At 43.4% G+C, this 12,724-nt stretch overlaps 2 protein-coding genes across 3 annotated transcripts in view; both read right to left on the reverse strand.

The window, feature by feature from the left end:
- Positions 1–1,760: 1,760 nt before the first annotated feature.
- LOC106817189 (glucose dehydrogenase [FAD, quinone]-like) overlaps positions 1,761–12,724 on the reverse strand; it is a 21,663-nt gene continuing 10,699 nt past the window's right edge. The window contains exons 7-9 of the mRNA XM_014821855.1: positions 7,360–7,488; positions 7,093–7,214; positions 1,761–1,787 (exon numbers count right to left, since the gene is read on the reverse strand). Coding sequence (XP_014677341.1) covers positions 1,761–1,787; positions 7,093–7,214; positions 7,360–7,488 — 278 coding nt within the window. The remainder of the gene's footprint in view (positions 1,788–7,092; positions 7,215–7,359; positions 7,489–12,724) is intronic.
- Positions 11,542–12,724, reverse strand: part of LOC106817192 (glucose dehydrogenase [FAD, quinone]-like) — a 10,414-nt gene continuing 9,231 nt past the window's right edge. For both annotated transcript variants that reach the window (XM_014821857.1, XM_014821858.1), the window contains 3 exons: positions 12,488–12,595; positions 12,108–12,225; positions 11,542–11,969 (listed from right to left, as the gene is read on the reverse strand). In XM_014821857.1, coding sequence (XP_014677343.1) covers positions 11,837–11,969; positions 12,108–12,225; positions 12,488–12,595 — 359 coding nt within the window. In that variant the 3' untranslated portion in view covers positions 11,542–11,836. The remainder of the gene's footprint in view (positions 11,970–12,107; positions 12,226–12,487; positions 12,596–12,724) is intronic.

A 12,724-nucleotide genomic window follows, 5' to 3' on the forward strand; every position in this document is an offset into this window, starting at 1 on the left:
TGAGGTGATGTTGCGATGGGCAAGAGGGCGGTAGGCTTTGCAAGTTTATATCAGTGGTGCGAGAAGACATCAGCGAGAGCGTCTCGGGAAGTGAATCGCTCTCATGCTGGAAGCTAATCGCTCTGCCTCACATCCTCCTCTTGTCTGGCGTTGGTCGCAAAAGACAACTCAACCATCAATGGAAAAAAAAAGTTAAAATATCATCATTACGCATTTACACAGTACTGAAGGATTGTTGTATGAAATTCATTATAAACCAATTCGGTGCTGGTTTAACATGGGATGTTGGGACGTGATCTCTCTCCTCTCTCTCTCTCTCTCTCCTCGTCTCTCTCTCTCTCTTCTCTCATCTCGCCTCATCCTCTCCTCTCGAAGATGTCGTCTCTCATCTCTTTTCTCTCTCTCTCTCTTTATTCTCTCTCGTCTTTCTCTCTCTCTACATCGTCTCGTCTCGTCTCTCTCTCTCTCTCTCTCGTTCTCTATCCTCTCTCTCCTGCTCTCAGTCTCTCTGCTCGTATATATATATATATATATATATATATATATATATAAGTATGATTATGCTATGCCTACCGTCCACATAATCTGGACGACATGACCTTTGTGTTGTTTGCAGATACCACTAGTCGCAGACCTTCCAGTTGGAAAACACTTACAGGATCATATTGTCACCTTCTACCCAGAATTCTTCATCGATAAAAACATTTCAATGATAAAATCCGACATGCTGAGCTTTGCGACCAGGGTTAAATGGGATTTGCTGGGACAAGGTAAATAATACATTACATTTACATTACAATACATTGAATACACATCACAAACTGTCGCAGTTTAACGATGGTAGACTGTTTAAAAAGGCAGCCACCCAGAACTATACTAATAGTGAAGCGTAGCATATCGTATAATTGAATAATAGTGTGAACGGTGACATGTACATACACTGTATAATTGTATAACATATATATATATATATATATATATATATATATATAATAATATAGCATGATGCGTACCATTTGGTAGGCCGCGAGCGCGCTCGGAATCCGTGACCATGTTACGTAAACCCGGCCGGCATACTACAAAGTACGGCCAGTGTGGCATTCTATACGTCCCCGTATAGCAAACATCTATCCCCCTCTACATTGCGCATGGGCAAGAAAAGTAAAATACGAGTCACTGTTAGGGTCTCTGTTACGAGCGCTCTGCTATATATATATATAATATTATATAATAATTATATATATATATATATAATAAATTATTTCCATACCCATGAACATACGCAATGTAGACGAGGTGATTTTTATGGGGGTATGTATGTGTGTGCGTGCGTGCGTGCATGCGTGCGTGCGTGTGTGCGTGAGTGTGTATGTATGTAGGGGCCTACCATGTTACACGGGCGCTGATCGTTGAGGCCGCTACCATATATAACAATATGATGCAGTGAGCGTTGTTGCAGGCCCTCTATCCACAAACGAGCGTGAGGCCAAAATTGCTTTTTATCGGCTGCCTGGGTGAAGGCGTGCCACCAGATATGGCATTTTTCATGACCAGCTCTGGAATTGGATCGTTTGATAAAAATTTTATATATAACCAGCTAAGATATGACAAAAAGGTTCGTCACATACACACATATATATATAATATTCTCTATTAGTGACGTGCTTTTCGCGCGCTCGTACTTAGTTTGCTTGCGAACATCGTTTACCTGGAATATATACTGGAATTCATGATATCTCGATCGTCTCTGTAAATTGATCTCATTTCATGATCATGCGACTGTCATCCTAAGACGCAAGTACGATAATGTTTACAACTATTCAATGTTATATGTATAGTTTGTTTTTTTCACTGCTAAGTTCATCAGGAACGCCAACTACGCGCCCAAGAGGATCGCGCATCTTTTCTCGTTGTACCAACTTGTTGCAACTAAAAGTGTCGGTGACAATTCGCTCTGAGAACCAACGACCTTTGGATTATCGCATCATAGATCCAGCGTTAATTAACGAAGAACGAACAAGACGTTAAAACTTAATGGTGGAAGAGTAATATTTGGCACCTGATTAATTATGTATTAATAGATGAAAAATCGCATGCGCGCGCACAGGCGCGCACACACAACACACACACAACATCACATGCAACACCGAGGCACACACACACACACACAAGACACACGCCCGGGCCACTACACCGACAGCACAGTCGTGACACCACACACATTGCAACACACACACACACACACACACACACACACACAACACACAACACAGGCCACACATACACACACACACACACAACACAAACACCGGGCCCCACAGGCAGCACACACACACCACACACACACACACCACACGACACATACAGTACATACACACACACGGTTACCACACCACCGACACACACACATCACGACAGCACACACCACAGCGCACACACAGAGAGACACACACACAACACAACACACCACAAACAGACAGCCAGACACACCACACAGCCCAAACACGACCACAACAACACACACACACACAGCACACACAACACAGTGTGACATTCTTAATCATTAATATACTTTAACAGGGATCAGGCTAGCTATAAAGATATCAGAGACGAAAGCATTCAAGCTATTCGGGGCAAAAGATGAAGTCCGACAATAACTGGGCATGTGGCCAGGATGCACAACGCATGTCTCGTAAGCGCAAGGTAATTGGCCTGGCCACTTATTGTGAATCATATTATTACATAGTATCACAGCTGATTCTCGCAACACACGATACCGATAGTATTGTTTCATATGACATCATACGCGAATGTCTGAATTTTGGTTTACCGAGGATCCCGTTCGGGGCAGTAGGCGTCACTACGATGCATACGCAATGTCTGATTTTGTTTACAGACCGTGGTCAGTGCTAGCTTCTTTTGTCATTCTGAACATCGCTAATAAAAAATGAGAAGTCAATTGAACACGGTGAAAATAGAGAACCGGAACTTGTATATATGTGGGCCCCTTAAGTAGCTTTAACATCTCATTATATCGTTGGGCATCAGCACGCAGGGGAATAAAATACCGTGGAGTGTGTTGCACGCAAGTATATGCCACGCACTCTTTACCTACAGCGGGAACCTGTAAGATGGGGCGCCAGACACGATCCGTCTGCCGTCCGTTGCATGCCCACCTGAGGTAGTGAGGAACATCTATGGAAATTTTACGGCAGGCGTTATCCTAAGCGTCCGGAAGGCGTATACCATAAGCTATTTTCAATGTCATCAAAGAAATGGTTAGCCACCATGTGACTGCGTGGCCCAGTGTGTGAGGGTCCACCACACTCGTGTGTTTCAGGGTGCGTGGAGTAGAAGGAACTGAGGGTGCGTGATGGCCTCTAATCAATGCCGGAAATCGTGGCAGGAAACACGCATGCGCCCGTCATTCATGATCGCTGCAGAAGGCGGACTGACTGATACGTGGGTGCAGAACTGATTACCATCCGCCAGGGCTTGGCGGAGGTATGTTTTCACACGGCACGTGTGTTTGAGTGCGTTGTTTTGCTGGGTTTGTGGCACTGCAGCGCTGATATGGCTGATTGGCCCGCCACCGCCCCGCCGGCCGCGCCGGAAAACCGCCTGTATCATACAGGTTAAGTCTAACTGAAAAAGTTATGGAGCGGATTGTCATAGTAATATTCTAGGGTACGTCAGAAATGGGCTGAACTTAGAGATTGATGAGATTTTAGTGTGATCCGATCCAATTCATTCATGTAATTCATTCATTAATTAATGAACATTTTCAGGATAGGTCGCGAAATAGGTAACTTTAGTATTGATTACATTTTGTGGTGATCACGGGAAATCCGAATTAATTAATGTAACTAAATTTAATTAATTATTAAAATTTTCAGGAATAGGTCAGAAATAGGGAGTACCGATATAACTGAGTACAATTTTGGTGGTGATCCAATTAATTAATGTAATTAATTTCCTTTCCCCACTTAATTAATTAATTAAGTTAATAACAATTTCACATTGAGAGAATTAAGCTGCCTTGGGCGGTTAGGTGCTGTGCCCTCGGCGAGTGCTCTAGCTTGAAAATGTTTTCTTTTGAAACGAGTAGTATTTGAATGGCGATATAAAGAGCGTCCAAGAGTAAGCTATGAATAGATAGATAGTCTGAAATCTTCCCAGCTTTGTGACCTAATTAGTGTGTGTGTGTGTGTGTGTGTGTGTGTGTGTGTGCGTGTGCGTGTGCGTGTCGTGTGCGTGGTGCGGTGGCGTGTGCCGTGTGCGTGTGCGTGTGCGTTGTGCGGCGTGTGCGTGTGCGTGTGCGTGTGCGTGTGCGCGTGGCGCGTGCGCAGCGTGTGCGCGCGTGCGTGGCGTGCGTGGCGTGGCGTGCGTGCGTGCGTGTGTCGTGAGTTAATTTCTAATCAATGTTGTACGATTTTAAATAAAAGAATTCGTGTGAAAAGTACTACTTTATCCATATTTGGTCAGAATAAAATTGATAAATCACATTAATAAAAGTTTATATATATATAATATACTACTATTACCGCCGTCCTCACAGACGGGTTTGATTATGGGTAATGGAATTTGAGAAGGCGGTTTAAAACCAATTTTTATTTTTGAAAATATCATCTGGTACGAAAGACATTAATTAATAAGTCAAATTAAAAAAAAAAAGAAGCAAAATGCATTGAGTAGTTTTGAAGATATATGTTTCTTGAAGCAGATTGGACGCGGGGGCAGGGTTACACCTCCGTTGTCAAATATTTGCACACACGCCGCGAAGGTGGGGTAGCGGTGTGGTTCGCGCGCAACGGCACACTGCACACCAGTGACCGCATCACACACACACGGGCAATGCGCAGGCACAATCACACGCGCACAGACTCACGCACACACATACCAATTTACACACACACAGCCACACGCACCGCACATGCACACATCAGCATAACATACATAACATAGCACACAAGTCAGCCTGCCACAACCACGCACACGCACACGCACCGCATCACGCAGCATACTTACACGCACACAGCCAACACCCACGACACACACATACATCAACACATACAACACACATACAACTGCAGGCGCGTACTCAGTTGAGAGTTGTCTTAAATTTTTAATCTCACAACCGGCGAGACTGTGGCCCGCAGTGAATTGGCTGTTATACACGACCGCAGCCGCAAATTGTCTTGTGTTGTAAAAAACGTGTGCCGGTGTGCGTGCGTGCGTTCGTGCGTTAGTGTGGCTTGCTTATGCTAGGTGAAGGGTCCACGAGCTAATTAAATGCTTATTTATCATACCTTAATCTAGCATTTTAGTATAGCTACAATTACATTAAAACCGCGTGAGACAAACACGTTAATAGTTTAACACAGGCCAATTCAAAAGTTATTATGGTTAATAAATAAGTGTGGTATGTGTTGCTCTTAAAGCATCGACAATAGTCGAAACGGTCTAAAAATGTCAGCGCATTGGAGCCGGGTACGCGGCGAGCACGAGTTACACCTCCGTTGTCAAATATTGGCACACACGCGCGAGGCAACGCACGCACACACGGCGCATTCACAACACATACGGCCATAGGCATACGCAAATCACACGCGCAACCACGCACGAACACATACAACATTACACACACGGGCGCGGCCACATTCGATTGATCTGTGTGGCTGAATCGGATATCACTGCGCACATACACTGCACACGCACACGCGCACGCGCATGCACACGCACGCATACCATACTGACTCCGGGATAGATTTTTCGGTCGGATACCGCGGAATATCGCGGATATTGACAGTCGCAGGGGCAATTTGTGAAATCGTGACAATTCGTTGAGAAAACTATGGGGGGGATAAGAAATGTAAAAAATGAAATTATACTTGAAGCAAGTACCTGACAGTAGACTGACAGCAAAGTCAACAGCGGTGAAATTACAGATAGCTCCCACGGAATAGTACCACTTGCGCCTGCCGGCTAGTGCGTAAAACGGTCCGTCATGTGCAAGCAGAGTGCCGATTGATGTACGGGCAGAACGATTGTTTTCAGGTGTCTAATTGGCGAGCGAAGCGATGGCGGTGTGGGGCCTGGGAGGGGAGAACGAAAGACAACGAAACCGGCAGCATGCCCTCCGTCTAAGTCGGATTCATCGCTATGAGGGTTGATATTATTAAGGATGGCGGACTGGTTCCTTATTTCTATCCCTGGTAATACGTGTACAGTAATTTTGTAAGTATTTTATTGACATGGCACTGTGTGATATGTGTTGATTGAGAGCAAATGCTGGATGTACAAGGAAATTACCAGAAATCAAGGTAAATCATGTTTAGACAAAAAAATATATGAAGGTTGAAAAGCCATGAAAATCGTCCACGCCGTGATCGTTGGACGTTGGCGGTAGCAGGTGGATTCACATGCTCTGAATTGGACTGGCGCAATGCGGAATTTTGCGATTTTAAAAATTTGTGTGCGGTTTCCCATGAGAGCACCGTCAATTAAGGTGATTACAGCGTACTACTGGCTTGACGCCGCAATGCGATTTGGCCGATCTTAAAAGTTGGTGTGGGTTTCGCGATGAAGGCGATGTTTCTATCGGGCACATAACATTTTTAGAAAATGCCTCAAAAAGTTACTTTACGATGGAAAAATCACCGCATTCTATTAACGTAGCGGAATGTATTCGCGGCGACGGCCCAGAAGGGGCCCAACTCGATTCGCTGAGCACACGCGCACGTGTTTCGGAGGAGATACGGAAAAAGAACACTTACGGCTCTTTCTAGCTATTATCACAACCTAGTGATTAATACAATATTAAGAGCAAGACCTCAATAATTAAACTAATAATATAGATGTCTCATGGTGATACATGGTTCTCTTACGACTAGAGGTAGAAAAATGAGAGGATGGGCAGAAAGTGCACGTACCTGTCTATATAGAGTAACTATCAGTTTTGTATAATCTAAAATACCTTGATTTCAAGATGTTTATTTACGAAATTGTAATTAGATTATAAGTACGAAAATTATATAAATATTCTTTAGTACGCGATCGAATGTATTTAATGTAATGTCGAAATATTATTACCTTGGTGACGTGGGCGTGAGTTATGACGTGTAGATTTGGCCTGCCTACGACAGGTTGCAGGTAGACTTTGGCAGTGTGTGCGCGGGTGCCATCTCTGATGTTTGCATGTGCCTTCATAACCCCTAAAATTTTATTTACAAGGGTTTTACAAGAAATATGATTATAAATATAGCTATAATTGCGTGGTTATAAAAATATTTCACTTGATAATAATAAGAAATACAGATCGCGAGTTAAATAGGAATACCATATATATAATGTGTTTACCATAGGGGCTTGCTCCATTTATATCGCCAACTCTATAGCCTAACTGCCGCGCTGCGTCCAGAAACAAATTCCCAAGTTCCGTGTAGGTGGATTGAGTGATAGTTAGAGGTCCTCCAACGCCGTGGTACTCTGCGAAAACCATACTATTTCTCTATCATCGCCCCAAACAAACTTTTATCTTAGTAATTCCCCTGTAAAGTTAAACTAATGCTTTCCTTCTATCGATTGTTTTATTATATTTACTATATGTTAGTATATATATAATATGTATTACCATTTCATAGTTTATCTATTACCTACACTCCAAACCTTACTCGTCTATTAATTCACTAAATTTGCACGCTCCTTTCAACAGTTAGAATGAAGTATATAAACGTACTAGAGATCTTTAGATCAGGTATCTGTATGTCCTCGGACTTTTTAAAGTACGGAAGTACGTTTTCATAACTCCATCCCGATGCTCCCATCTTCTCCCACTTGTTATAATCTTCAGGGGATCCACGGATATAAGCCATAGCGTTTAGGCAGCTGCTGCCTCCAAGTACCTTTCCTCTTGACCACAGACTTTGCTGATTGTGATAAAACATATCATAACGCTTACGACCGTATTAAATAGGTAAACTGTCCGGTTTTTAATGCATGTATTACGTATTGTGGATATGCAATATCACAGCGCTTGCTAAAATGGCACCAGATGAAATAACAAAAAGCCACTGTGTGATTTTTTCCTGTCCCATTTTTCTTGTGGGGTTTCATTTCGGATTTCAGTTATATTATATGTCATGGCAATCAAAATAAGGCCAACAATTATATAATATCCTTGATTATATGTTGCGCTTGGACTAAAACGCGTCGAAGCTACCTTGTTCTCGCAGGCCTGGCAGGAGAATTTCTGCGGCACTGTCAAATAGCTCCAGTCAACTTTCGAGTTTTTCAGAGCCCCATATGAAGCCGGTCTATCTATGTCCTTGTTACCCTCAGGCACCCCACCGGCCTCCACTAGCAGTACTTTCACATTAGGGTCCGAAGACAGACGGTTAGCGAGCACACATCCTGCCGTCCCTCCTCCTCCTATTGAAACACGATAGACAGTAAATTAGACTTTAAGTTAAATTAACTAATTAAGTTAAATTATATTATTTGCCCAGATGTCGAGCCCGATCGATACTGACGGATTAATATTGTAATCTGATAAACTATATTTATTGTCAAATATTTCCACCAACTATAGCACAGCAGTACTACGTCAATCATCACTGATGCATTATATTGATCTATCTATCGCTATCTATCGTATCTTATTGGGCTATCATCCAAAATGTGAAAGATTCCCTTTATTGAAATAATGAAAGAAGGAACGAGTGACAGTACCCAGTGAGTGAGAAGTGCCTTGTCAGATGCAGCCCGCCGTGAGCTTAATGACGCAATGATTAAATACGTTAAATACGTTTAAATACATATTTATACGTTAATTAACGATATTAACGTTAAGATTAACGTATACATACGTTAAATACAGCAAATGAAATACGTGGCATTGTGGGGATATGCGATCAGACGTCTTACAGGTGGTGTGCTTTCTGATTAGGTCGATCGGCATATCATATCTCTTTTATTGTCAATCGAATGCTGCTTTCTGCTCCCGCGTCTTTCTGCTTTAAATGCCTGTGCGACTATTCTTTAGGCCACCGATGTTTTCCACACATTTTTTTACACACCTTCCGGTGTAGCTGGCTGGATTTAAATGTTTTTGCAATGCTCGATGCGACGATATATCTACGCCATTGCGCAACGCTCATTGCTATCCTGTGGTATTTGAATCGTAGAATCGTAGAGTTGTAAATGGTAGCAGATTGTAGCAAAGAGTAAAGACAATGTAGTCGCAGAAATTGTTCTTGAAGACTGACTTTATTAGTAAACACAATACAAAGTATATATACACTACGGCGACCTAGGCACCCAAGCCTAGACCCCGTGTCTCGTCTTCGTCTATCTCCACTACATTGTCTCTCGTCTCTTCCTCTGTGTAATAACTTCTTATGATCTTTTGTCCGTGTCTATTTATAGGTTTCCGAAAACCGCCCGGCGACATTTTCAATCCGACCGTTTTTCGTCATTATCGGCCGGACCTTGGCTCGTAGGTGTGGCGCGTCGCGTCACCCATCCCCGGCGCAAGGCGATACGGGAGGCGCGCCCGTCCATTGTCGTAGCGCGTTATATGCGTAGCGTCTTATGCGCTAGGTGTGACGTGCCAAGCGTCGCATCCTGTCGCCACCGTTTGCTGAATACAATAATTCCCTTGACGCCTCTTGAAAAGTTTATGTCCTCATAAAACTCAAGGAACAGTGATACAAACAAAACGTCAGTCCCACTGCACTCATATGCTGATATGATGTGCTGAACATGCGTATACCGTGCTCGCATGTGAGGCGGTTTTCAAGATACCGATCGCGTTTACGCTTGATGGTGATGGTAAATCCTTGGGGTCGGGAAGGGATGGAAAGTTCGGTTTTGACCCGAGTTGAAGGGGACTAACGTGTTGTACGCGGTAAGATGGTATCCTTGTTTCGCCATCCTTCCCTAGCCTTTCCATGCCGATTCGAGTTGAGTTACCGTTGCAGTCTGTCGACCCCCTCCGGTGAATATGAAAGTGAGACGTCATTTTCACTAGACAGCTGCAGCAATATCCCCCTCAACTCCAGTACAACAATTGGTGGAGGATGCAAAGATCGGCATTCGCTACGCTAATCCCCAGACGAAGAAAGAACAAGAAAATTCCGCATTCGCTACGTAAGAAGGAGAGACAGAGACTGCCGTCACACCGACAACCGGAGCCTACGTCGTCACACCGACAACCGGAAGCCAACGCTCTCCCGCACACCGGACAAGGCGAGCCAAGGCCAGTGTTTTGTCGATGTCGGCTGCCCCCGTCCTCGCCACAGCCTCCAGCGCCCGCGCGCAGAGGCAAGGTCGAGGCGAGCAGAAAGGCAAACAGAGACCAGACACGCACGCGTAACAATTAACTAGGGTAAGCGCTAACATCCTAGATGCACTGTATGTTATTATTGATCTATGATTGTTGACGCAGCAACTTTACACCCGACCGCAAGTAGGTAAACCGGCGGCACGTTATCCTCATCTGATGTCAGTTACCGGGCACGAATGTTGATGTGAAAAGTATAGCAGATCTTAGGTGTGGCCCGGGGCCTATATTACTATATTCAGCTTGTATGTATATCTGTTCTGCCACCCCGATAAATATAAATCGTAGACATCGTCGGGATCCTCTACGCTGTATGTGACGTTCTGCCCGCTTCTCATGTACAACACTGCTGCAACCAGCACGACCAGGGGAACCAGTGCCTTGTCCATAATGCTAATAACCGTTTCTTATACAAAATGCGCCGACGAGCCCTCCCTTACCGAGCTCTAGCAACATCGGAACTCTTCGTAGGAAGAGTTGGTTTTGGAGTGTTTACATGCACAAATGCATCCCCGACAGGCTGGGCCAAAGGTGCCTATATCTGAAGGGCATTGCCAAATAACTGGACTATCGTGAAAAGCCTTTGATAATATTTACATGCACTAGATAAGAATGGATATACTGTTCCTCTATGTGCTTTACATAAACTCATTATTTGATATTTGTTTGGTTTATCATATGTGAAACAATACGTAAAATGCTTTCATTAGTAATTCGCGATAGATGATAGCCAGATTTATTTTATATGAGTCATGTTAGAACTTATGTGTGTTCCTAACACCTACTCGGCACGGCTGATCCACAAACATTAGTTCTTGCACGTTATCCTTAGCCTTTGCTACTTTTAATATTCTCGTCTAATGCCTTTGTCTACTACATTCAAGGCCCGAGACATAGATATCTGTGATAATTCCAGGAGTGTATAATATATATATAGATAATAGGAGTATGATGATATTGGCAGCCGAAGAGATAAAGTTGTCGTAACACTTCCGTGTGCCATCGTTTATCACATCTACAGCTCAACGTACTATTGATGTCAAACGCTAGATTCGCGCACTTGTCGTGTCGCGTCTGTTCTACTGATAAAATTGTCAAAACTAATGGGAAGTATGTTCGTGAAGTATAAGTATCGGTATGGAATCACATTAAAGAACATACCGTGTTAGACGAACAATGTTAATGTCAAACTCCAGCGGTTCATTATTTAAACGTTTTATTATTACCAAAGTATTTTATGATATGATAGTGTCGATGTGATGTATGATAACATCGCAAAAATGCGTGTTGCGCAAATTCTACAAATAACACAATTATTCTACACGGTCTCCTATCTGCTACATCTATCCAACAATAATACATTTACAATTCACATGTGCAGTGAAGTCACTAAAAGGATGACACCTGTCATAACTACCCGTATGTACATAGTTAGTCTAGACGCTTTTATATCGCATTCAAATACTACTCGTTTTCAAAGGAAAATGTTTCACATCAGTTCTTCGCGCCACGTATCATGTCGGCAGCCTTCTCAGCGATCATGATGACAGGCGCATGTGGGCCTCCCGCTATGATCTCCGGCATGATGGAGGCGTCCACGACCCTCAGTCCTTCTACTCCACGAACCCTGAAACACACGGGCGGATGGGTCATACACTGGCACGAGTCACATGGTAACCATAGATTGAACTGAAAATGTCTTGGTACGCCCTCGGAAGCAGGGATAATGCCTGCGTAGAATTTCCATATATGTTTCCCAACTAACCTCAGCTGGGGATCAACGACGGCAGACGGATCGGTGCTGGCGCCCATCTTACAGGTTCCCGTTGCATGGTAAAGAGTCGTGGATATACTGCGCGCAACACACTCCAGGTATTTATCCCCTGCGTGTGATGCCCACGATATATGAGATGTTAAAGCTATTAAGGGGCTTTTAAAACTTTCACGGTTCTCTATTTTCACGTGTTCAATGCTTCTCCATTTTTTATTAGCGATGTCAGAATGACAAAGAAGTGTGAGCACTGAACAGGTGAACAAAATCAGACATTGCGTATGATGTAGTGAAACAATACTATCGTATCGTGTGTTGCGAAATCGGCTGTGATACTATGTAATAATAAGATTCACAATAGATTGCAGCATTACCTTTGCCGTACTGAGTGCATCCGGGCACGTTCCAGTTATTGGGATTCATCTTTGCTCCGATAGACTTGAATGCTTTCGTCTCTGATATCTTTATAGCCAACCTGATTCCTGTTAAAATATATTAATTATTGAGAAGGCCAAGCATGTGTGAGACTGTGTCTGTGTGTGTGTTTGGCCGTGTAATTGTGTATTTGTGTGTGTGTAAGTGTATATATTTAAGTGTATTTGTGTGTGTTT

The sequence above is a fragment of the Priapulus caudatus genome, unplaced genomic scaffold (genome assembly GCF_000485595.1).
Source record: "Priapulus caudatus unplaced genomic scaffold, Priapulus_caudatus-5.0.1 Scaffold1624, whole genome shotgun sequence".
In the NCBI taxonomy this organism is placed as follows: domain Eukaryota; kingdom Metazoa; phylum Priapulida; class Priapulimorpha; order Priapulimorphida; family Priapulidae; genus Priapulus; species Priapulus caudatus.